The 25613-nt window shown below is 53.2% G+C and overlaps 1 protein-coding gene across 4 annotated transcripts; it reads left to right on the top strand.

Moving 5' to 3' along the window:
- Positions 1-241: 241 nt before the first annotated feature.
- Positions 242-25143, top strand: INAVA (innate immunity activator). 4 transcript variants are annotated; one of them, XM_019028522.4, is made up of 10 exons: positions 242-605; positions 7208-7356; positions 8367-8491; positions 8987-9103; positions 9819-10041; positions 16695-16748; positions 17585-17795; positions 18084-18257; positions 20857-21541; positions 22940-25143. In XM_019028522.4, the coding sequence occupies exons 1-10, from the start codon at positions 403-405 to the stop codon at positions 23030-23032; spliced, it is 2034 nt and encodes a 677-aa protein (XP_018884067.4). In that variant the 5' UTR covers positions 242-402; the 3' UTR covers positions 23033-25143. The 4 variants fall into 4 exon arrangements, with proteins under 4 accessions (XP_018884067.4, XP_055223921.2, XP_055223925.2 ...); XM_055367946.2 differs by having other exon boundaries at positions 546-605; positions 7293-7356; XM_055367950.2 differs by lacking the exon at positions 242-605 and adding an exon at positions 2884-3988 and having other exon boundaries at positions 7293-7356.
- The last annotated feature ends 470 nt before the right edge of the window (positions 25144-25613 follow it).

Below are 25613 nucleotides of genomic sequence, written 5' to 3'. Positions count from 1 at the left end.
GCGGCCCGCAGCGCCGCACAGCGAGGGGGAGGGCGCCTGCGGGGAGGACAGGGTCGGGGGAGCGCCCTTCCGCAGGCTCCTTTCATTCTTCCACTTGGGGGTCTCCAGGAATGAAAACTGGCCCCAGCCAGGCCAGAGCGCGCGAATGAAAGGCGGCACTGGGACCAAGAGAGAAGCTTCGTCCCGCCTGGGCTGCGGAAACTGGCGGCGCCGGGGGTGTCCCACCGCGCGGGCGTCCGAAAGCCGGGCAAAGGGGACAGCCTCGCCCCTCGAGCGGCTGCTCCCGCAGCTCGCTCACCCCTGCGGGTACCTCGTCACTCCCGCGTGCGGCCCCGTCCCGACTCTTGGATCGGACTCTTCAGTCCCTTCTTGCGTCTTCCCCTCTTTCCTCTGGGCCTTGGTATGCCCCAGGGGACAGATGTCTTGGGATCTTTAACATTTGGGATGCTGCAAATGCCGAAGTTAAATGAAATACCTCCGGGGAGGGCAGGCCGCAGGGAGGCTCGGGGGGAGGGAAGATGGCCTGGACAAACAGGTCCTGAAGCTGCGAGGCTGGAGTGGAGGGCGCAGGGGCAGGCGGGCGGCGCCAGAGCTCCATGGGACAGGTAAGCGGGAAAACTTCGGGGCACCCAGTGCGGGTGAACTGGGGCGGGGGATCGGGCCCCTGAACCCACGGTCTTCAGCCTTAGCGGAGGGTGCCCTACAGGGAATGGGGTAATTTTTTCAAAGGGGCAGGAATTCTGAGTTCCTACCAAAAATGCACATTTCCAGTCCCTCAACCTTTCTCCTTCGACGTTCTTCGTGCCTGTGGATCTTCCTGGCCAGGTTCCGGGAAGCCAGAAAGCAGCCAAACAAAAGGAGCAAAGTCTCGGGCCAGCCTGGATGTGGAGGGCGCAGTGGGGGAGGGGAGCAGGGTGGACAGGACAAAGGGGCTTTTTAGAGAAAGCCTAGAGGTCTCATTTCAGGGCGCATTCCAAGCTGGCTTGGAGTTCCCCTGTCCCAGCCCACTCCACCTTTGCTTAGTGGAGGCGAACACCTTTCCTAGTGAGCAGGGAGCAGATGCGAGTAAGAAAACAGTGAAGGAACCATCTCCTACCCCTCTTGCCTGGAGGGTCCCGGGCTATTTCACTTCTTCCTTTTTTCACTGTTGTCTCTAGCGCTGGCCATTGATTCCTTAATTCTTGAAGTAAGATTTTAGCAGTGCCTGAGACTACTTTGCTGGGGGCTGTTGGGGATGTGAAGATGGTAGGACGAGGCCCTTGCTTTAAAGAACTTCCAATCTGGTGTTATCAGAAGACCCTAAAAGAAGGAACTTTTTAAAAAAAAATGGAGAGTGGATGGCTACAGCGCTGGGGAAGAGTTTTCTGATTCGGGACTTTTCCTCAGGAAACGAAAACACTGAAGAGGTCCAGTTTCTCTTCCCTGGGGAAGGGCTCTTGTCTGCAAAGATCAGATTCCAAGTACTATAATGTTTTGCAAGGAAATACCACTTCCTCACCAACTGGTGGTCTGGACGGCACTCTGGGGTTTGGGGCTGGGGCATCAGTCCCCTGACTCCCCGGCCTGGCTGGAGTGGGGAGCTGTTTCAGATTCCCGGCTGGCCTCTGGAGTGCCCACCTCCCCCATTGGTATTTTGAATTGAATGACATGGCCATCAGAGAGCTCCAAGGATGGCTCCCCGGGGTTCTTGGCAGGAGGTTTGGTTTGCCAGCTCCCTTCCAAACCTCAGATTCTGCAAGGTTGGGAAATATTGAGCGTGAATTTGGGGGAGCAAGGCGTTTTTGAGAATTCCAAAGGATCAATGCAAACAGTGAGATTGAGCATCTGTACTAACCTCCCCTGAAGTCAGAGATGGAGGATTACCTGAGGGCAGGGATTCTTAACTGGGTTCATTGGCATTAGGCATCTGTAGATAGAATTCAGAGGGTGTGTAAATTAGGTGAGGCAAAAAAAGATATCATTGTTTTTCACCAACCTTTAACAGATTTTAACATCACCTTTAGTTATGAAGACAACAAATCACAGCAGCATTGGCAGTACCTGTGACTTTGCCATTAATAGAATTCACAGTTTCATATCACACTGCAGTCACAGCAGTCTTGAAATATTGTTTACACTCAGCCCTTGTGTGAAACTACCCACTGCTAGACCCTGCTTAATGTTAATAAAGAAGCATATATATTGCTATGTTTTTATATTTTTAGAACTTTATTTCATATAATTGACTTTTTTAGTGATCTTCTTATTTTATGCTTAAGAAATGTGAACTGTGAGCCAATTCACAGCTGGTAGAAACTTCCACCAACCCTCACCTGGAGCTGGAGGTGGGCAAGGTGGAGGAAGGGCCGCTTATGCCCAGAGTCAATCCCTCTCTGTTTGACTTTGTAAGAAAGTGCCAAGCAAGCCTCTATGGGGAGAGACGGTGTGTCATGGAGGACTGGGGAAGGGCAGGGCTGCAGGCTATTTGGGAGACCCAGAGAACAAGCTCCCAATGGGGCGGGGGGAGGAGAAACTGTCCCCTGTTAGGGCCCCTCAGCCTCAGCCTGGGCAGAAAATGAGGTGGTCAGCCTGGAGCACTCTGGGGCCAGCATTGTTTGGAAAAAGGGTGTGTACAGGAATGTGAAGGTGTGCTGGGTGTGTGTACCGGAGCAGTGGGGGATGCTGGGGGACTCCAGCCCCATGAGTTCCGCTCCACAGGAGATGCCTGGTGAAAGCAAACTTCCTCTGTCATCCCTGCACTTGGGGGTAGGGAGTGGGGACAGGACTTTTTAGGGGCTGGGGGAGGGGAAGCAATCCTGACATATATTGAGGCACTGGAATCTGGGTGGGGGGAATGGTGGGAAGATCAGAGAGTGGGGGGAAAGGGAGGTGGTAAGATGAAGACTTGAGGGGTGCAGCCTGCTGGGGACAGGCCAGGCAACAGTCAGCCTTAACTCTGCTTCCGCCTTGAAATAGGCTAGATTCCAGTTTCCCATTCGCTTGGGGGTCGGTGGGATGGGAGACCTTGAGGCTTATTTTTTATAGGAAATAAGTTCCATTTTGGTCTCTGGCTCCTTGCATTTGGGGAGTGGGCTTAGGGTCTGGGGTCACAGTGGACCTCCTGTGGAGTAGGAAACAGGACTTGGGCTCAGGTCAGTGCCTGTCAGTGCCCCATGAACATGCGTTGCTGGGGGATGGATGTAAATAATCAACAGAGAAGTGATGGCCTCGATACCCCTGGGGGACAATGTCTGGGATAAAAAGAACAGCCTGATCCTCTCTCTCTAGGATTCTAGAACTTCTGCATATTGGAATTCCAGCTGCCTTGCCTGAGGTTTTAAAATCCTCACTCGGGAGAGATAAAACCCAGGCCTTGGTCTCCATTTCCATAGGTGGGGAAGAGCAGTGACCCACCCCTGTCAGTTTGTAAATGTCCTGCTTGTTTTTTCCACGGACAGTGGACATTTCACCTTGCTTCTGGGGTGCTTAACAGGCCTCAATTTCTGGAAAGAGAAACTGAGGTCAAAGGAAGGCAGGGAGAGCCAGGGTCAGGACAGGAGGGCACGCAGGTACCTCACAGCTCAGAATGTTGCACTAGGGTCTCTTGAGGCCATGAAGACATGACTCTTGTTGTTGCCTTCTTTGGGGATTCCTCCATGGGAGCCCCTTTTTCCCTGCTACCCTCCTGCCCCCCGGAAGTGCAGAGGCCCAGGAGCTGCCTGCTGGCACCAGTTGCACCGGATTAGTTCAGGGAAGGACTTGCTCACCTGCTCCTCCCCTCTGACTCAAGTCATAACAAGTAACCTGGTTCCCCTGGCCCGGCAGCCTGGGAGGGACGGCAAGGTAGGCAGGTGAGCCGAGACAGACGGACGGCCAGCAGCTCCGTCGGCTGGAGAGAGAGCACAGGCCTGTGGCTTGGGAGACCCTGAGGCAACATGTGAGGGCTCTGAGCCCCCTGACTGGAAGCAGGGGCTGTTTCTCAAACTCCTGGACTAAAGCCCAGAAGCAGGTGAGGGCGGGGGAGGTGGAGTGGGTCTTTGGGGCTGAGAGCAGGCTGGCCTGGGAGTGGAGGAGCCCAAGCAGTGGCCATCACCCCCCTCTGACCCCCACCCCTGCCAGCCTATGTCTGGGGTGTAGGGATGACAGAGGGGTGCTGGTGGGCTTGGACGGGAGCCTGTTCTTGTGGTTGCCCAGGCCTTAGTTTCCACCAGAGGGAGAGCAAGCAGAGATAAGCTGGGACAGGCAGGCCTGAGACCTGGCTTTGGGGGACACACTTAGGATAGAGGAGGATCCCCCATGGCCCGGCCTGAGGGAAGGCGCTCTGGAATTTCCCTCCCTCCCTCTGTGCCCCTTCTGGTCTCCTCTGCCTTTTTCTGGGGACATTGTTCAGCCAGGTGGGCTGCTTTTTAGGGCCCAGTACTGGGGCTTGAAGAGGCCCAGGAGGGATCCCTGTGTTGGGGAGGGGGTGGGGATGTTACCTGAACTGCCTTTATCTAAAAGCAATGCCTTAGACACTTAAGACTCATAGCCTCCTGGGTGGGGGTGGTGCCCTTGCTCTCACCTGTTGACTCTGGGGCAGGTTCCCTACAGCTGTGGAGGGCGGCCTCGGCAGAGGCAGATGTGGGGGTCTGCTACATGGCTGTACGGGTTTCCTTCTTGGCCTGACATTGACCAAGAGGTCGAGATTCAGACGGGGGCCCTGGAAAGGCTTTAGACACTGTGCAGTCTTTATTGTGCACAGGAGGAAAGGAAGCCCCGGGAGGCCTGGTGACTTCCCCAAGGTAGCACAGACTGCAGCAGAACCAAGCCTTGAGCCCACAGCCGGGGGCTCTGGGCATCTGACGCTGTTCTCTTTGCTCTACTTGGGGCGGCAAGTCATCCCAGAGAGGACCCAGCATCAGCCTGGGACCACTGGGAAGATCAGTGCCTCCCCTTTGATGCTGGCAGTCAGAGACTGGGCTGAGCTGGGAGAAGGGGAAGCTGGCGGAGACAGGAGGCGTGCTAAGGTACCCCTCTGTCCCTGTAAGTCCCCACTCCTCTGCAACAGTGTCAGAGCCCCTGAGAAGCAGGGGCTGAGTTGGCCCAACTTTCCAAGGCAACTACTTAGTGGTTAATAATTAATTAGCAAGCGTGACTAATTAATGGCTTCCCCTCCCACATTACTTCCTCCTCTGTGCAAAGCAGACACACTCAGCATGCTAGCTGAGACCACCTTGCTTCCTACCTCTGGCTGCACCCTGCTCTTGGCTTCTGGGGAGGATGGGGGGATGGCTAGGGTGGGTGGGAAGGGGTGGGGGTGAGCTGCCTGCTCCTCTGTCCTGTTCTTATGTCTACGAGGGATAGAGTTTGGGACAGATGGACAGTGCAGAGCTAATAGTCATCCTAAGTATCCTGCGGGGTGGGGTTCCAGAATATATGGCCAATCTTTCAGAACTTTGGCATGTTTGCAAAGGCCTCCCATAAAGTTAAAAAAAAAAAAATTCTCCCATGCATTCTCTAGACTTCCTTGAATAATTGAAATTCCAAAGTGCAAGGTACATGTTGCTTTCAGGGCTTTGTGTTTGATTGTTGCTGCCTGTGGTTGCTGTGTTGTTTATGTAGGTCTATAAAAGTTCTTGATCGTCCTGCTGTTATCATCTTGATGGGTGGAGAGGTATCACCGGGGACCTGGCTGACAGCAGTCCCCTCTCCCTGTTGGCCTTGCTTTGTTACCAGCTTTCCCAAGGCCGACTTTTCTGTCGTGTTGGCTGCCTGCGGAGGGGTGGAGCTCACCTCCCCCACCCTGCGGCCCTGCGCTCTGAGGAGGCAGGATAGGCTCCAGACAGAAACTCGGAAGGACTTTTGGACTCTTGCTCAACGGGCTGACTCAGTGAGGAGGTGGCTGGGCTCTCTTTCCAGACCGGACTGCCTGCAAGGGCTCCGCCCACCCGTCCCACCCTGCTGCAGCCAGCAGCTGCCAGGCCCTGGCCAGCTGGGACCCCAACCAGGGGTGTGGGTTGGTGAGGAGGGAGAGGGGGTGGGCACAGGTGTTATCTGGGTGACTGGTCCCTAGCTGAGCCGACACAATGGGATGGCACCTGTACCACCCAAGAGTTCTCCACCCCGAAGCAGGCAGAGGAGCAGATGATCTCCTTTCTGTCCTTGCGCAGCTTCTGCTCTAGTCACTGCTTGCCCCTCTCCTGTCAACTCTTGGCAACCCTGACAGACACAGCCCTGGGTCTCCCCTGGCTGTGGGGTGTAGGGGATCCAGGCTGATTCCCCTTCAATGGTCTCCCAGGAGTAACTGATGGCTTGAAAGTTGTTTGAGGGCTTTGGGACAGCTTTCTGGCATACAGTGGCTGCACATATCTGCAGATGTGAAGTTCAGAGTCCAGGGCGCCAATTCAGAGAGTGGGCGTCCTGGACTTTGGAGGCCCCAGACCAGGGCCTTGGCCATGTGTCTGCCCACTTCTTGAAGTGCCCTCGGCCACTGGGGCAGTAGGACATGCCTCACACCTCCTGGGTTCTTGGGTTGAGGATAGCTGTGTCCCATAAAGATGTCTTCCCCTTCCTCCTTTCTTTTTTTTTTGGAGACGGGGTCTCTCTGTTGTCTAGGCTGGAGTGCAATGGCGTGAACACGGCTCACTGCAGACTTGACTTCTCCAGGCTCAGGCAATCATCCTGCCTCAGCCTCCTGAGTAGCTGGGACTACAGGTGCACACCACTATGCCCGGCTAATTTTCATTTTTGGAGAGATGGGGTCTAAGTTGTCCAGGCTGGTCTTGAACTCCTGGGCTCAAGCTATCCTTCTGCCTTGGTCTCCAGAAATGCTGGGATTACAGGCGTGAGCCACCATGCTGGGCTTCCTTCCTCCTTTCTTTGTTATCCCATCCCATTTTTTGTCCCCTTCCTTTTTATCCTGTCTCTGCTCTTTTCCTTCTTGCCCTTCTCCCCAGTCGAGCGGCTCTTGTGGCTACCACAGCTGTCGACACCCTTAGGCCTAGAGGACTTCGGCCCAGAGGGGAGCTAGGCTGGGCCCCTGAGAGCCCACTGAGAACAGGGTTTGCTGGTGAGGCCCACAGCCCCTTCTCTCGGTCAGCACCCCCAGTGCCAGAATCTCCCACCCCGGATGGTTCCTGAAGTACAGTCCTCCCTTCCACTCCCCTGCTCTCAAGCATCTATTCAGCTTTTTGTAACCAAGATGGTTCATATCTAGCTTTTTTGTTATTGTTCTCTTTTCTCTTTAAAGCTGGGGAAACTCCAGGCTACCTACACAACCTGGCCCAGGCTGGTCACGGTGTCCCCCCTCCCTGCTCTGTGCCCTCTCCTTCCAGAAATCCACCATGGAGAGTAAGGATGAGGTCAGCGACACCGACAGCGGCATCATCCTGCAGTCTGGTGAGTGTTCAGGGAAATCCCCCTGCCCTAGTCCCTGGTGCCTGGTCCCTGGCCCTGACTCCTGAGTCCTGAGCCCCCAGGCACTAGGGCTGGCTGGGCTGAGACTCCCAAGGGCTGAGAGGAAGGGGAGGGAGAGGCCTCTGCTGGGAGGAGGGGGAGGTTCTGGAAGGGCTGGAGCCTCGGGGACATGTGGAGTTTTCCTCCCTGGAGAAAACTGGCTTGGAGTTTTGGTTCTATCTGGAAGAGGGATCTGCAATGTTCAACTTTAGCCCCAGTTGAGAAGTTGAAAAATCTCAGGCAGGCACAGTGGCTCATGCCTGTAATCCCAGCACTTTGGGAGGCCAAGGTGGGTGGATCACAAGGTCAGGAGATCGAGACCATCCTGGCTACCACATAGTCCCAGCTATGTGGGAGGCTGAGGCAGGAGAATCGCTTGAACCAGGGAGGCGGAGGTTGCAGTGAGCCGAGATCGCGGCATTGCACTCCGGCCTGGGTGGCAGGGCAAGACTCCGTCTCAAAAAAAATATATCATCTGGCCAATGTGAAGGTCTTGCCTCTCTGTTTGGCCAGACCTGTGGGCCTAGTCTGGCCTAGTCTTGACAGAGGACAAGAAAGAAGAGGCTTATGTGTGTGTGTGCAAGAGAGAGGGGTAGTGGGGAGAGGGAGAGAGAGAGACAGGAAGAAGAAGGAGAAGGAAAAGAGGAAGAAGAAGGGAGGAGGAGTGGGGGGAGGACTGCACCGGCAGAACTCCCTCCCCTGCACTCCCCCACCGTAGGTCACCTGGTGGGACGACCCTCCCTTCTGAGTTGTAACATTTGTGCAGCCAAGAGACGTGGTGTTTTGTGGCTGTGACACAGGTCACAGCAGCCAGCCTGCAATTTGTAGGCAGGCATGAGGTGTGTGTGTGTGTGCATGTGTGTGCATGTGCATTCCCCTAGGGGTGGTCAACAAGTAACAGAGGAGGCTTCCACCTTCAGCCTCCCTGAGCATGTGCCCCCCAACCCTTGCAGGCCCTGACAGCCCGGTCTCCCCAATGAAGGAGCTGACCCATGCAGTGCACAAGCAGCAGAGGGCCCTGGAAGCGAAGCTGGAGGCCTGCCTGGGGGAGCTGAGGAGACTCTGCCTTCGGGAAGCGGTGAGGCCCCAGCCAGCACACACAAGCATCGGGTTCATCTCAGGAGCTGTGGAGCCACGTGTGGGGATGCGGGAGCTGGGGAGAGGGAGCCCCATTCTTAAGGGAATTCTGGACATCAGGCTGGGGGCTGGGGCCCAGAGTCCCCATGATGCAGTGTTTGACCTTGTGCTGGATGGAGAAGAGTCAGACCCAGGCGGGGGCCCAGGCACAGAGAACAAAGTTCATCAGGGGCTGCATAGATATAAGTGCATATGAGTGCTGTAACCCGGGTCGGTGTAGCTCTGGAGGAAGTGATCAGAAAGAGGTCTGAAGGGAAAGGGGAGGAGTGCAGAATGGGTCTGAAGACAGGAGAGACAGTGTGGAGGATGGGATGAGGTGGGGTGGAGGGTGGTCCCACCAGGGCTTCTGTGGAAGGCAGGCACATGCAGTGCAGGGGCCAGTGAGCCAAGTCTGGGCAGGTGGAGAGGACCTGGCTGGTCTCTGCTTCCTCCCCAGGAGCTAACGGGCACCTTGCCAGCGGAGTATCCCCTCAAACCAGGGGAAAAGGCCCCCAAGGTTCGCCGCAGGATCGGAGCGGCTTACAAACTGGATGACTGGGCCTTGCACAGAGAGGTGAGGAACCTCAGGAAGCTGCCAGTACCCCTCGATCCCCAAAGCTGATCACTGAGACGCCACACCTCAGCTCAGTACCCTGGCAGGTTCCCTTCCACCCTTTCACACCCAGTGAGGGTGCTTGGCTGCCTGTTGGTGAGGGGCACCATGAATATGTAGCCCAAATGGCTGTGGAGAAGGGGCGCCACTAAGGAACCGAGAGCTGGGAGCTCAAGGGAGGACAGTGGGTTTGACCCGATTGGGCAGAAGATCAGTTAAGAGCACCAGCCACCAACCCAGCGGGCAATAGCCTGCTCAGACAGGTTACTCTGGCCCCTAGGGCTGTCCTCCTTTCTCAGGAGGAGGTGGGGGCAGTCAGGCCCTGGGTGCCCTTCCCCCGTGGCGTCAATGGCAGCAGTTTCCCATGGGCCAGCCTGCCCCACCCTTTGGGGTCAGGAGGGAAAGTGTCCCACTTGGGTTCCCACCCTGCCCGGTTCAGCAGGCGGGCTGGTTGGTGGGTGCCCATGCCAGCTTTTCAAGTTGACAAGTTTGCTTTTCGGCTCCTCCCACCCTTCACCCTCTGCTCCACGTCCGTCCATTGGTGCTGCTGTCTGTCTCTCTTCTGTCCTCAGGGCTTAGGACTGGGACCTAGAGCACTGTGTCAGGGCCGCTCTCTACCCTCTGGGCCCCCAATCTCCCTGCCTCTCTCTAGCCTCACTCCTGCCCCCTCTCTCAGGACCCCCTAAGCAGCCTGGAGCGCCAGCTGGCCCTGCAGCTGCAGATCACAGAGGCAGCTCGTCGGCTGTGCCTGGAGGAGAACCTCAGCAGGCAGGCTCGGCGGCAGCGGAAGCACTCTATGCTGCAGGAAGAGAAGAAGCTGCAGGAGCTCCAGCGCTGCCTGGTCGAGCGGCGGCGCAATAGCGAGCCACCTCCGGCTGCTGCTCTCCCCCTGGGCCGAGGTGAGCCGGCTGCCCTGAGGGGGGCCATGCTCCTTAAATGAGCTTTTGAGGGATGGTGGGCGCACAACCCCGTGCCACTGCCTTTGCATTCGGCTCCAGCTGGGTAAAGCTGGTTCTTGGGTTCACCTCCACCCCATCCTGATTCTTTCCAACTCCAGCAAGGCTTCCCCATCCTGTGAGGTCCTCTCCTCCGTCTTCTTAGAAAACACCCTACTCTCTCCTTCCGTATCCTCCTCAAAATACACTACCTTCAAGAGACTTCCTACACAGAGATATTTCTCAGCTGACCCTGAGCTGAATCCAAGGTGTATTCAACTGGGTAGCCCAGGCTGGCCCGGCTGCCCTCCAGGCCCACATGGTGATGGCGTCCCTGGGTCAGGATAGTGTGAGGCTCCTGTGAGCCCAAGGCTCTGAGTTGATGTGTAGTCCCCTGGCCTGAGTTAGGCAGCAAAGGGTTTGACCATTGCTTTGTGTTACTGATCACTGAATTGTTTCAGGGGCCCACAGCTACTTAGGAGATGTTCAGGTTGAAATCCAGCAGCACTGGTGCCACACCCCACAGCCCCTTAAGTATCTACAACCACCTGGTCAAGGGTGGGATCCTTCCATGTCTGTTCTCTGCCCTCCTTGTGTCTGTAGTTCAATCCCTGAGCTCCTTGGCCCAGAGACTGGTGGCCGTGGGGGCACCTAGTGAGTTGTTGATGCCCAGGTGCTGCCACATCACATCAGTGTGTCCACCACAGGTTAGCTTCCAACAGGTGGTTCTGAGCCCTTAGGTGTGACTGTTTTCCTTTGTCCTGACCCAAGGCCAGCCTATCAGGTCAGGACTTGCATCTCTCCATTCCAGACCCCATCGCAGCAGGCCCATGACTCAGCTCTGCCCCCCGTCTCTCACATGGGACCCAGACCTCCCTGGCTGCCTCAGAGGGAACCAGGAGGGAATGAGGCTGTGGCCCTGCAACAGAATTGGATTCAGAGGTCTCGGCCTTCATTCACATTCTCAGGCTCCCATCCCTGCATATCGTGTTGGCTTTTTGCCAAGACTACTCCTCAGCCTGGGAGCAGTCATGGGGAAGCTGGAAGGCCCTTGCTAGTCCCTGTGCCCCGGGGCCCATGCCTCAGGCAGGGGGTTATCTCAGTACAGGTCTCAGAAGTCCCTGCTCCCACCCATGGCTTCTAATTTAGGGTAGAAAGTGCGTGACCAGACACCACCCAGGTCACCTCCCGCAGCCAAGAATAGGTGATAAAGGAGGAGGTGCCTCCATGTGACAGTTAACCCAGTAAACTCAGAAGACAGTGGGGCTGACCCAGGGAAAATGGCCAGACCTCCGTCTGGTTCCAGTGGTTCTGGCTTGGCCGCAGAACAACACTCCCAGTCTCTGAGGCTCTAATGGAAGACAAGTTCTACAACCTTACTCCACTCTCAACAGGGATCCCAGGACTTGACAGCAACCTTGAAAGGTAGCTGCTGAATTGGACATGGAAGCCCCTAAGGGCCAACTTGCTCTGCGCCTGCAGGGAGAGGTCAGGGTGGTGAGATATGCCCGTTGGTTGCAGTGCCTCCTGCTCCCTGGTCCAGCCTCACACTGCTCAGCAGCCTCCCCTGCGGAGCCTCCCACCGGGGCTGCCATTGCTGGGAGCTTCTGCCCATGATGGGTGGCAGGGGAGTGTCACCCTGATGCTGCCACTGTGACCCATAATGCTTCTTGTTGGGAGTCGGGAGCAGGCCAGGACTGGCCTGGGGCTCTGTGGAAGGCAGGAGGATGAGGTTCTGAAACCTTGGAGCCCTCAGTACAGGTGAAGACAGAGCTGTGGAGAGGAGACAACTGGTGTAGCTGCTGACTTTCCCACATCAGGAATCAAGACCCCACTGGCCAACTTCAGGCCCTGGGATCTAAAGTCCTGTCGTGAGAGCACAGAAGGGATCAGTTCTAGACAAGTAATTTCTGTTTTGTGGCTCCTCTGCCCAGCCGAGCCCTCCTAGAAAGGAGGAAGTAAAGCACAATTATTAGTAGCTGAGGTGTTTTGAATTAAAAAGGGAAGGCCGGACGCTGTGGCTCATGCCTGTAATCCTAATACTTTTGGAGGCCAAGGTGGGCGGATCATGAGGTTAGGAGTTCAAGACCAGCCTGGCCAACATAGTGAAACCCCATCTCTACTAAAAATACAAAAATTAGCCAGACATGGTGGCGCATGTCTGTAGTCCCAGCTACTCGGGAGGCTGAGCCAGGAGAATCCCTTGAACCTGGGAGGTGGAGCACAGGATCAAGGGAGCCGAGATCATGCCACTGCGCTCCAGCCTGGTGACAGAGTGAGACTTTGTCTCAAAAACAAAAAACAAAACAAAAAAACAGGAGGCCAGGTGCAGTGGCTCACACCTGTAATCCCAGCACTTTGGGAGGCCGAGGCGGGTGGATCACTTGAGGTCGGGAGTTCAAGACCAGTCTGACCAACATGGAGAAATCCCATCTCCACTAAACATACAAAATTAGCCAGGCATGGTGGCGCATGCCTGTAATCCCAGCTACTTGGGAGGCTGAGGCAGGAGAATCACTTGAACCCAGGAGGCGGAGGTTGCGGTGAGCCGAGATTGCACCATTGCACTCCAGCCTGGTGACAAGAGCGAAACTCCATCTCAAAAAAAAAAGGGGAAAAAAGCAAACAAACCAAAAACCGAAACAAAAAACCACCCTGCCCCCTTGGGCTCCATACAAGGGTAATTTAGTTTGGGAAAGTAACTGCTAGGTGAGAGTTGTCAGCCATACTTTGCAGTGGCAGGGAGCAGTCAGGTGTTGAGCTCATTTACTAGAGTGAACCCCATGAGGGCCACCCAGCACCCACCTGTGCAATGTAATAGGCACTCTGGATGCATCTGTTGATCAACAACACCAGCCATTAGCCACATCCTCATAACATTTTTTTTTTGAGACGGAGTCTTGCTCTCTCATCCAGGCTGGAGTGCAGTGGAGCCATCTCAGCTCACTGCAACCTCCACCTACCGGGTTTAAGCGATTCTCCTGCCTCAGCCTCCTGAGTAGCTGGGACTGCAGATGCGTGCTGCCACGCCCAGCTAATTTTTGTATTTTTAGTAGAGATGGGGTTTCACTAAATTGTCCAAGCTAGTCTTGAACTCCTGACCTCAAGGGATCCTCCCGCCTCGGCCTCCCAAGTGGTGGGATTACAGGCGTGAGCCACTGCGCCTGGCTGCTCATAGCATTTCTGAGATGGTGGAAGTGTTCTGTATCTGTGCTGTCCAATACAGTAGCCACTCGCTGCATGTGGCTATGGAGCATTTGAACTGTGCCTAGTGTGACTGAGGAACTGACTTTATTTAGTTTTAATGAAAATAGCCACATGCGGCTAGTGGCAACTGTGTTGGACAGCATAGCCTTGGGGGAGGCTCAGCATTTGTGAGTAAAATCTCCACCGTTACCCCTCTGTCTGGGGTGTCCTGCTATGCTGCTGCGGGGCAGGGGAACGCTGAGCTAGGGCAGGGTTGGGACAGTTGCTGAGATAGTGAGCAGCTCTCAGAAACCTGAATCTTTTTTTTTTTTTTTTCCAATCTTTTTAGAGACAGGGTCTTGTTCTGTTGCTCAGGCTGGAGTGCAGTAGTGTGATCATACCTCACTGCAGCCTTGAACTCCTGGGCTCAAGTGATCTTCCTTCCTCAGCCTCTAGTAGCTGGGACTACAGTCATGTGCCACCACACCCAGCAAATTAAAACAAGACAAAACAAAAAAACTATTTTAGAGATGGGATCTTGCTATATTGCCCAGGCTGGTCTCAAACTCCTGGTCGTAAGCAATCCTCCTGCCTCAGCCTCTGGAGTACCTAAGATTATAGGTGTGCCTGGCCCAATGAAAATCTTTATTCCTAAGGTTTTTATAAAAGATCAAAGGCAGGAGACCAGAATTCAATAAGAGGGGGTCTCTTTAATTGAACCCTAAAGCAAAGGCTACTTGTGAGCCAAGCAAAGCATGGGCTGGCTGGCTACTCAGGAGTCAAGCCCAGCTCCTGGCACCGTATGTCCTACAAATCTACTGCCTGCTCTGGGTAAAGATTTTTTCATTAAATTGCAGAGCAGGCTGGGCATGGTGGCTCAAGCTTGTAATCCCAGCACTTTGGGAGGCCAAGGCAGGAGGATCTCTTGGGCCCAGGAGTATGAGACCTGCCTGGACCACACAGAGAGACCCTGTCTCTACAAATAACTAAAATAAAAAAAATTGGATAGGCATGGTTGTGGACACCTGTAGTCCCAGCTACTCAGGAGTCTGAGGTGGGAGATTGATTGAGCTCAGGAGGTCAAGGCTGCAGTGAGCTGTGATCGGGCCACTGCACTCCAGCCTAGGCAACATTGTAACAACCCATCTTTAAAAAAAAATGTTGTGGAGCAAAGGTTAACAAACTTTTCCATAAAGAGCCAGACAGTACATATTTTAGTCTTTGTAGGCTGTTTGGTCTTTATCACAACTGTTCAACTCTGCTACTTCAGTGCTAAAACAGCCAGACATTACATAAACGAATTCATAGCCGTGTTCCAATAAACATTTATTTATAAAAGCAGCTATTGAACTGGATTTGACCCCTGGGCCATAGTTTGCTAACCTCTGTTGTAAGGGATTTCAAGATGGTTGGAACTTTTTACTTTTTTTGAAACTTCCTGGGCAATGCCCATGCATTTGAGATGCAAGCTCACAGGGGAGAGCCCATAAAGGGTTGTGGTTAAGAGCAGACTCCAGTCAGACTGTCTGGGTGTGAATTCTGACTCAACCACCTTTGTTGAATGTACAACCTAAACCACGTTACTCAACTCCTCTGAGACGTGGTTTCCTCAACTGTCACTTGCAGATGATAATATCTACCTTACGTGGTTGTTATGAGAATTACCTGAATTAACATATATAAAGTGCTGTATTTAGAAATGTATTGGCACAGTAGAAACATTAGCAATTATTACTTTTTCCTCATCTTCATTCTCAAACACAGTTGAAAATGTTTCGTGAGTTCCATCCAGGTCACTTTAGGCTTATTCTCAAGATCTGAAGGCCTGGCCGGGCGTGGTGGCTCACGCCTGTGATCCCAGCACTTTGGGAAGCCGAGGTGGGTGGATCACCTGAGGTCAGGAGTTCGAGACCAGCCTGGCCAACCTGGCAAAACCCTGTCTCTACTAAAAATACAAAAATTAGCCAGGCATAGTGGTGGGTGCCTGTAATCCCAGCTACTCGGGAGGCTGAGGCAGGAGAATCGCTTGAACCTGGGAGGTGGAGGTTGCAGTGAGTCGAGATCACGCCACTGCACTCCAGCCTGGGTAAGAGAATGAGACTCCATCTCAAAAAAAAAAAAAAAAAAGAAAAAAATCTGAAGGCTTAAGTTTCTTCAAAAGCAATAGCACAAATGAGTTCCCCCCTCTGATTTCTTAGGTAAAAAGTGCTGCTATACCATGAAGTAAAGTCACACTGAATTTCCTTCAGGTGACTTGCCAGATCACCAACTGAAGAAACTTCCCTGGGGCCAGCTGGCCAGACCTTATCTTAAATTCAAATTCCTACCTTGCGTTCTTCTTGTTGTTGGTAACACAGGAGGTCTCACATTGGGATCTTTGAATTGTGTTTGTGATGTGAGATGATTATACAAAAGTTAGAGTGAAATTCCCTTTTTTTTATTTGAGACAGGGTCTCACTCTGTTGCCCAGGCTGGAGTGCGGTGGTGTGATCACGGCTCACTGCAGCCTCGACCTCCCAGGCTCAAGTGATCTTCCCATCTCAGGTTCCCAAGTAGCTGGGACTACAGGCATGCACCATCATGCCTGGCTAATTTTCGTATTTTTTGTAGAGACCAGATTTCACCATCTTGCCCAGGTGGGTCTTGAACTCCTGGGCTTAAGCCATCTGCTGCCTTGGCCTCCTAAAATGCTGGGATTAGAGGCATGAACCACCCCGCCTGGCCATGAAATTCTTTTTATCCTAAGGGCCTTCCAAAATGACCCTTTGTCTTTCCTTTCCACTGCCAAGAAGCCCTGCCAGAGGACACCCTTTTTCTTTTTTTTTGACAGGTGAGGAAACTGAGTTCTAGAGCATTGAAATGGTTTATTCAAGGTTGCATAGCTAGTATCAGAGTCAGTATTAAAATCAGGTTTCCTGTCTCCTAGCTCTGCCTTCTATTTTTTTCTACTTCCATGTAGTAAATTTACAGCCAGGCCAGGCACAGTGGCTCATGCCTATAATCCCAGCACTTTGGGAGGCCAAGGTGGGATGATCACTTGAGCCTAGGAGTTCAAGATCAGCCTGGGCAAGACAGCAAGACCTCTTCTCTACAAAAAAATAAAAGAATTTAGCTGGGTGTGCTGGCATGCCCCTGTGGTCTCAGCTACTTGTGAGGCTGAGGTGGGAGGATCCCTTGAGCCTGGGAGGTCAAGGCTGCAGTGAGCCATGATCACACCACTGCACTCCAGCCTGGGCCACAGGGTAAGACCCTGTCTCTTAAAAAAAAAAAAATCACTCCCAATGTGTATTTAGCGCACAGAGGGTATTTCCTCATAACCGATGCTGTCCTGGGGGAGTGATCAGGCCTGAGCTGCTCAGCACTGCTGGTTACTCATATCTGTTTGTTCATTTCTTCACTTCCTTCTCTTCTCTCCCCTTTGTCTTTCGCAGAGCTCAGTGCCTCTGATGACAGCTCCCTGTCAGATGGGCTCCTCCTGGAGGAAGGTGAGAAGGACGTTTGGGGGACTATTGTCAAGACTGGACTCCTACTGCAAGACCATGGGGTTTGGGCAGTTTGCTGGTGTGGAATTTAAGTGGGAGTGAAGGCTAGGGTGCCAGGCTTAAGGTTTCCGCTTGGACTTCATGTCAATTTCCACATGTCCTTGCACATGCTCAGTTGAAGATGGGGAATGTGCTGATCATCTCCCATTCTGGAAGCTCATTATTTTTACAGGGAAAGGAAAGGTGAACTCCAAGAGAGCTGATCAACCCCAGATGTCCCTCCTTCACCCTTGGGTGTGATTTCAAGATGCACCAGTCAGAGCCAAAGAGCAATCTGCCCACAATCATTGCTGTTTTTTAAAAGAAGGGAGCAGGAAGGAAACACAGGTCTATAGATTAAGAACCCTGTGTACAAACCATGAGGATGCCAGGGTCAAGGTGGATCGAGAAGCTGTTACAGTCCTGCCCAGGGGAGTGCCCAGACCAATAAGGAAATAGGCCATATGGGCATGGCAGGAACAAGAAAAATAGGTAAACAAAAGATAACTGCAGACATGGTACCAGGAACAAAGGTTAGAAAGTGGAGCACTGTAAGCCCAAGAGAGTCAATCTGGGAGGCTTCTTGAAGGCGGAAGGCATAAAATAGGGCTGTGTGGGAAGGAGTAAGTCCCAAAGGAGAAGAAAACATGTTTGAGCATCTAGGGCTGGAGCCATGGCCTGCAGCAGCTGCACAAGCCAGCATGGGAGGGAGAGCGAGGCATGGGCTGTGGTTTGTGGAGGTTCTTGTTGGGCCGGTTCCCCCAGCCTCTGGCCTTACCAGGTTTCTTTTACTCCTGCAGAGGAATCCCAAGTGCCAAAACCTCCTCCAGAGTCCCCAGCCCCACCTTCTCGGCCTCTCCCACCCCAAACCCTTGAGGGTCTGCAGCCAACAGGACCTGAGCCTGGGGGCCCGGAACGGGCTCCAGTCCAGAACAGCCCCTGGAAGGAAACCAGCCTGGACCACCCCTATGAGAAGCCCAGGAAGTCTTCTGAGCCCTGGAGCGAGTCCAGGTCAGGATCAGGGGGAAGGGAGAAGGGCAGGGCAGGGCAGGGCAGGGAGTCGGTGGGAGCTATGCTGGGGATGGCTATAGGCTGGGCAGATGGAAAAGTGGAAAGGTGGAGGAGAGAGCTCCTGCAGTCGTGGGATGGAGGCGTGAGCCTTGGTAGTTCCCCAACGGTGCTGGCAGTTTGCCCCACTACCTTTGGGAGCCCCGTCCACTGCATCCCCATTCTTCTGCACCTCTTGAGCCCCTGAATGGAGGCATTCCTGCCACTGACCTGTCTCTAATCCTTTTGCAGCAGCCCAGCCACCACACCTCAGGATGGGCCCAGTGCCTCCAGCCTGTGGCTTCTGGAGCCTGCCTCCTACCACGTGGTTCCCATCCGTGGTGTTCCTGGCCAGTGGCAGGGCCGCACCAGTGCCCCAGCCACCCCTGAGATACAGGGGAGGAGGGGCCAGTCGCAGTCTCTGAGGTAAGAGACAGCTTCCCCAGAGAGATGGGGGACCCACTTAGAGCTTATCGTTGGAGGGTGGGAGCTCCCAGGACACAGGTGGGACAACCCTGGGTGACACATGGCTAGTGCCTTGACTTCTCTTAGGATCTCTTCTTGGGGCGCCTCTTGACAGAGAATGCACTGCACCCCGCAAAGCCAAAGGCCATCCATGAAGCAAGTTGTTTTCTTCCAAAGACTCTAGTTTTGTCTTTTTGCATAACTTGATTCAAATTTTCTACCCTTGCCATGTTTCCTTGTGCTGGTAGATTATTATTGGTCACTGACAATAGGCAACTCACTTTTTCAATTGATGCACAGTTGATTCTCATTATCTGTGGTAGTTATGTTCTATAAAGTAAAATTGACGCAAATCCTGAATTAGCAAATACTGAACCCTTGCCCCTGGGGAAATATAGGGTTAGGTTCCCGTGAGCCTTTGGTCATGACATTTTGCATCAACTGATTAATATATAACCTTGTGTTATGTGAGTTTCTGCTTAAGGACACTTTACTTAATATGGGTTGTTGATTCATTAACTCATGGCCAACAGCACTGTAACTCATACCCAGATGAAGCTTACCTAGCACACATATTTTCTCCATAAGGCACACCACAGCCTTTTCCCAGTATGCCTTAGGGAGGAACAGTAGACAGCACTTCGGCACTGTATCTGGGGGCATTTTATTTTTTATTTTTTATTTTTTTTGAGACGGAGTCTCGCTCTGTCGCCCAGGCTGGAGTGCAGTGGCGCGATCTCGGCTCACTGCAAGCTCCGCCTCCCGGGTTCACGCCATTCTCCTGCCTCAGCCTCCCGCGTAGCTGGGACTACAGGCGCCCGCCACCACGCCCGGCTAATTTTTTGTATTTTTTAGTAGAGACGGGGTTTCACTGTGTTAGCCAGGATGGTCTCGATCTCCTGACCTCGTGATCCGCCCGCCTCGGCCTCCCAAAGTGCTGGGATTACAGGCGTGAGCCACCGCGCCCGGCCTCTGGGGGCATTTTAAACAGCAGAATCACCAATCAAAGCAAAAACACACACAGTACATAAATATGCCACAAAAAGGACACTGTGTGCTTACAGCATGAGAACTGAAACACGAGGGCAGAACATGGCCTCGTTTAACCTCAGAACTTAAAGAGACTCAAATTTGTCACTTTTCTGCAGTGTCCAAGAATGACCATGAAAGCACTGTGTATATTGCTTTGGGGATTAAAAATAAAGTTTAGCAACTAGGAAAATTACAAATACTGAATCTGCAAATAATGAGAATTGACTGTATGTTACTTTCTAAGTCATCTGCTACTTGGTAATAGTTTAAATGGCTAAGCGTTGACAGGAAGTATTGGCCATACCATATGGGGACTGGGGCACCATGAAAGCACTGCTGAATTCTCCATCAGCTTAAATTTGCTGGTCAGGCAGCACTGAACTGGGGGCAGCTTGGGACAACTGCTCTCAAGTAAAGCAATGGATTTTGTTTAATTTTTAATTTTTTTTTGAGGCAGAGTCTTGCTCTGTTGTCCAGGCTGGAGTATAGTGGCGCAATCTTTGCTCACTGCAACCTCCGCCTCTCAGGTTCAAGCGATTCTCCTGCCTCAGCCTTCTGAGTAGCTAGGATTACAGGCGTCCGCCACCACACAGCAATAGATTTTATATTTTACATGCTACGAGGGCCATTTTACAAACCATGCCTTTGTGCAAATTAGGAAAAGGCACCCATACCTGGGTGCATTAGTAGAGTGAAGTGAAGGCTGGATTTCAGCCCCTGCCGGTCTTGGGCTGCAGGTAACTGCTCTGGGTACCACATGACAGCTTTTACACGTTCAAGTAAGGTACCTGGCAGTGCCTACCGAACAGATGCTGTGGATGATCTGCCACTGGACACGGTGTACCTAAGCTGAAAGTACTTAATGTAGTACTTTTTAAAAAGTACTTAATGTAGTACTTTTAAAAAAGTACTTAATGTAGTACTTTTAAAAAAGTACTTAATGTAGTACTTTTAAAAAAGTACTTAATGTAGTACTTTTAAAAAAGTACTTAATGTAGTACTTTTAAAAAAGTACTTAATGTAGTACTTTTAAAAAAGTACTTAATGTAGTACTTTTAAAAAAGTAATGTAGTACTTTTAAAAAAGTACTTAATGTAGTACTTTTAAAAAAGTACTTAATGTAGTACTTTTAAAAAAGTACTTAATGTAGTACTTTTAAAAAAGTACTTAATGTAGTACTTTTAAAAAAGTACTTAATGTAGTACTTTTAAAAAAGTACTTAATGTAGTACTTTTAAAAAAGTACTTAATGTGCTACTTGATGTAGCACACTACACGAATCACAAGCTTGTGAATGCAGCAGGAACACATTTGCACACAGCGAAGGAATGCGTTGCACCCACGCAGCCCGGCAGAGGGTTTGTTGGTTTGCTTTGGGAGGTTTGACCTAAGACCCTTGCACGAGGGCCATGCTTGGGCCTTGAGGTAGAGCAGGACTCACCTGTTTTAACTCCACCTCCCGCCCCAACCCCAGTGTGGAGTTTCTGCCCACCCCCCACAACTCAGAATGCCTCTCTTTCCCTCTTCAGGGTGGATTCCTTCCGGGCGGGTCCTGAGGGCCGAGGTCGCAGCGCCTTTCCCCGCCGCCGCCCCACTCACTACACGGTGACAGTGCCAGATTCCTGCTTTCCCGCGACCAAGCCCCCGCTGCCTCACCCCGCTTGCCACTCCTGCTCAGAAGACAGTGGCTCTGACGTCTCCAGCATCTCCCACCCCACTTCGCCGGGCAGCAGCAGCCCCGACATCTCCTTTCTGCAGCCTCTCTCCCCTCCCAAGACCCATCGTCACCGCGGGGCCTGGGTCCCAGCCGGCAGCAGAGAGCTGGTCGCCCACCACCCCAAGCTACTGCTGCCGCCTGGCTATTTCCCGGCGGGGCGGTACGTGGTGGTGGCTGAGAGCCCCCTGCCGCCTGGCGAGTGGGAGCTGTGCCGCGCAGCCCCGGGCCCTGCTTACGAGGAGGAGGGCACTCCCCTACGCTACCAGCGTCTGGTGCCCTCCCGCAGCCGCATCGTGCGGACGCCCTCCCTGAAGGACAGCCCGGCAGGCCGGGGGCTCAGCAAGGCCGCCGTGTCCGAGGAGCTCAAGTGGTGGCACGAGCGTGCACGCCTCCGGAGCACCCGCCCCCACTCACTGGACCGCCAAGGAGCTTTCCGGGTCAGGAGCCTGCCGCTTGGGAGAGAGGGCTTCGGGCGAGCCCTGGGACCCCGGGCACAGGTACGGCTGCTCTGGAGGGACCCCGGGGCCAGGCAGGAGGGCTGTTTTGCTGCGGAGGGGCTGCAATTCTAGTATGTCCAAGGGTAGAGAGGCATCAAAGCAGCAACCTAGTGGCCGGGTAATCCCCGTCTAGGAAGAACAGGCCAAAAAATCATTTCCTCTTGGCTTTGGAAGGCACTCTTGGCTTCCCTGGGGCACCTCCTAATTTTGCCTGCCATGTCTAGCTCAAGAGCATATACACTGGTGGAGATGATCCCCGAAGATAGCTGAGACTTTTTCCCTCCCTAAATGATGATGCACAAAGCAGATAAGCCTCTTCATAATCAAAAGTCCAGCCGAAATCAGCCCCTCAGATTTCCATTTGAAGGTCTAGGACAAAGGGAGAGTAGGAAATGAGTTGCAGAAGCCAGAACCTGTGATTTTCTGGGCATCAGCATCCTCCCTGACACCCCTCCTCACCACCAAGCCGAGAAGAAGGGTGGCATCAGAGTTAAGAGCACCCACCCTCAAGCTAGACCACTAGGTTCAAATCCCAGTTCTGCCACTTACGAGCTGTATGATTGGGCAAGTTACTTAACCCCTTTGGACCTCCTGTTTCCTCCCCTGTGAAATGAGAGTAGTAGAGTACCTATCTCATAGGGCTGCCAAGAGGCTGAAATGATTAGAGCAATGCATGGTTAGCACTAGATATGTGATATTATTATCATCTGGGGCCGCAGAGGCCAGGGAGCAGGCTGGAGGGTAGTATATAGGATAGAGCACCCTACACTGGGTAGGGTGGCAGCCTTGGTTTCCTTGGCCCCTATTTCTTCATTCTGGAAGTGGGAAGCCACACACAGGAATCCTTTCTTTATTCTTTCTCCCTGGTACGGAGGGCTTTGCAGGGGATGTGCTCTAGAAGTTACCAACAAGCTGCTTCTTTGAGACCCCAGATTCCCAGCAGACCCAGCTGCGTGTCCCTCCCCCACCCACGGTTCTTTGGACTGCAGCTGGCATCCTGGGCCTGGCAGCACCCTGGCCCCGGTCCGAGGCCGCGCCCTCCAGCTGACGTGCTTTTCCCTTTCTGCGCGCTTGGGCCTGTCCTTGGCTGGATAGACCCAGCCCATCCCAATGTGCCAGACAGGGAGGGTGATGAGAAGTGAGCCCAGGAAAGGTGGGGGAGGAGGAGGTCAGGGCGCCTGTCACACCCCAAAAGAACCTGGAGGAAAATGTGTAAAGGGGGTCCCTGAAGAACAGAGAGCCTCCTGGGAGGAAGGGGCTGAGTGCCAGGGCCTGCTGCTGCTGCTGCTTCTGCTGGTCAGTGTCCCTAAGGGATAAGGATGGTGTAACTGTGCCTGCTGTCCCTGCTTTTCTGCCTGGTTCGTTTACCCACCTGTCCTTTCTTCCTGACCCTGGCAGGTGCCCACAGTGTGTGTGCTGCGGAGATCGCCTGACGGGGCCCCTGTGCAAGTCTTTGTACCTGAAAAAGGAGAGATCATCAGCCAGGTGTAACTCTGCGCCCCACGCTGGAAAAAACTGTTTCACAGAGGGGCTGGGCTGAGACCCCCCCACCCCTGAGTGCCTCTTTCAGCTCCCCCATCCCCATCGCAGGCCGATGACCTGGAGCTGAGACCTTTTATTATTTTTTTTTTACACGACTTTTTTCAGAAGCCCTGACCTAAGGATTTATATATGTGGATTGTCCTCAAGACCCCTGTGATATGATTATGTTTTATCCCCCAGAGTTTGGCCTACTGGACTTAAGGCCTTGCCTGTCTGACTGACAGCCTCTATCTCCTTATATAAGACAAGTGGCAAGGGACAAGTGAAGCAGAGTGGGCCACCTTGGGAGTTCTCCAACGCTCTGTGCTCTGGTTCTAAGAAATTCCCTGGGGAACTGCCCCTGGCCCTCCTGTCCCACTATTGCTGGAGGCTGGACATGATACATACTCATGCACATGACTCTCCCCCATTTCCCAGGTCTCTGGGTACCCCAGCCTGGGCTGGGGGAGAATCTCTTCCCCCTTTCTAATGTGCTCTGTGATGCACACACCAAGTGGTAGGTCAAAGGTCAGTATATCCCGGTGGTGTATTGTCTTGCTAGACCCTGCTATTTTCCTGACCCCATAAATCCTCTTTAGGGACCCAGTCACTATACCCTGTCTATGCCCTGTGGGCTCCCAGACCCCTGAGCTTTGAGTCAGTGGCATCACAGTTTGTAGCCTCAGGGGGTCCGGCTGGGGGCTGGTCCATGCTTGTGGTTAGTGGACAGCAGCCACCCTTTGACAGCTACCTCTGGGCATCTCAAGGGCTTGCAGCCCCACTGCTCCTCCTAACATTTTGTTTGTTTGTTTTTGAGATGGAGTCTCGCTCTGTCGCCCAGGCTGGAATGCAGTAGCAAGATTTCGGCTTACTGCAACCCCCGTCTCCCGGGTTCAAGCGAATCTCCTGCCTTAGCCTTCCGAGTAGCTGGGATTACAGGCAAGCACCACCATGCCTGCTAATTTTTTATTTTTAGTAGAGATGGGGTTTCATCATGTTGGCCAGGCTGGTCTCGAACTCCTGACCTCAAGTGATCCACCTGCCTTGGCCTTTCAAAGTGCTGGGATTACAGGCATGAGCCACCGCACCTGGCCCTTCTAACGTTTTTTCATCATAGTCCCAGAAACCAATACTTTACAAGTGGTTTTGGAAAGGCACCACTTTTGTGGCATGTTCTGGTTGGGAGAGGGAGTCACAGTTCCTACTCCCCCCACCAGCTATGCTTCTGCTCTGAGAAGGTGGTTATTTATACAAACATGGACATACTCACTCCCGAGGGCTGATGAGATGCTGAATTTTCTTTGAGGGCATTCATTAATTGTCCCAGCTGCAGCGACTGGAGCAAGTCTGGAAGCTGCCTGTGCTAAGACCACCCAGCTGTCCCTGGGTTCTCATCCTAGGGCCTTCTTTGCTTCCAGGTCAGGGGACCTGCTTCAATGAGAAAGCAACTGAATTGAGGCTAGGAGAGGTAGGGAGAGCTGAGTTCTGACTTCAGCTGTGCAGAACTCTCTGCCCCCATGTTACCTGGACTGGAACAGACTGTGAATATAGCAGAAGGTTCCAAGAACTCTGGTGTCTGACCTAGAAGAGGCACAGTTCTCTCTACTGGAAAGAAAACGATGTAGCTGATTGCACAAGGGTGCCAAGGGAAGACCCAGGACGGCCCATCAAAGGAAACTGGGGGAGGATGCAGGAGGCTGAAGGGATGCACCTGGCATTTCTCTCACTGTGCTCTTACCGCATCAGCAACCCCCAACTTTTGGGCCTACTCTGCCCCCCATGTGTGAATACCCTGCTTGGATGCTGTGCTTTTCCGGTTTGTCTCTAAGCCCCTTTCTCCAGGGCATGTTGGTTTCCCTGGCCTCTCAGTGTCCTAACTGGAGCCCAGAGTGCCTTGTTCTGAGCCAGGAGACGGCTGAGCACTGGCCCTCCACACCTAAGCGTCCTTTACATTAACTTATTGGTCTTGTATAACACCTGGTGCCATTGCCAAGTGGCTGCGTCCTCAGCTACAGAGCTGGAATTGTGTGAGGTTTAGTGCTAAATACTTCAATAAAGTCTGTTTTTTTGTGATTGGCTGAGCTGGGGATGAGGGATTTTTTATTTTTATTTATTTTTATTTTTTGGTGTGTGTGTGTGTGTGTGTGTGCGCGCGCGCGTGCACGCGCCAGGTTTCCTGAGCAGAGGCTGAGCCCGGCCCCCTGGGCTGCCCGCCAAGGTGGCCAAGTTGCCCGGCCCCTCCAGCTGGTCTGGCCAGGTACCTGGGGAGCTGGTGTGATGGGTTGGGTGGTAGAGGGAGGCTCTCAGATTCTCTGCTTCCGGGGCAGGGTGGAAGCCAGCACAACCCCTGTCAAAGCTCCTTACAGCCTCTTCAGCTTGAGGAGCTGGCCTGTGGGAGTCACTTCCCCAAGGACAGGGCACTGGCCAGGCAGAGGGTAGAGATGGGTGGCTCAGCGCCTCCAAGCCATTCCTGGAGCTTTGACTGCCCAGAGCCCAGGCTCATGAGAAACAGCCCCTTCCCCACACCTGGAAGACTGGGACCCCTCCTTGG

This window comes from Gorilla gorilla, chromosome 1 (assembly GCF_029281585.2).
Source record: "Gorilla gorilla gorilla isolate KB3781 chromosome 1, NHGRI_mGorGor1-v2.1_pri, whole genome shotgun sequence".
Classification (NCBI taxonomy): domain Eukaryota; kingdom Metazoa; phylum Chordata; class Mammalia; order Primates; family Hominidae; genus Gorilla; species Gorilla gorilla.
This window is presented reverse-complemented; position numbering and strand designations above follow the sequence as displayed.

Excerpts from the sequence above, each read along its gene's own strand:
- INAVA (XM_019028522.4), top strand. The coding sequence starts at position 403 with ATGCCCCAGGGGACAGATGTCTTGGGATCTTTAACATTTGGGATGCTG. Across the intron at positions 8,492-8,986 it reads GACTCTGCCTTCGGGAAGCG|GAGCTAACGGGCACCTTGCC; the intron begins GTGAGGCCCCAG and ends CTTCCTCCCCAG. Across the intron at positions 9,104-9,818 it reads ACTGGGCCTTGCACAGAGAG|GACCCCCTAAGCAGCCTGGA; the intron begins GTGAGGAACCTC and ends CCCCTCTCTCAG.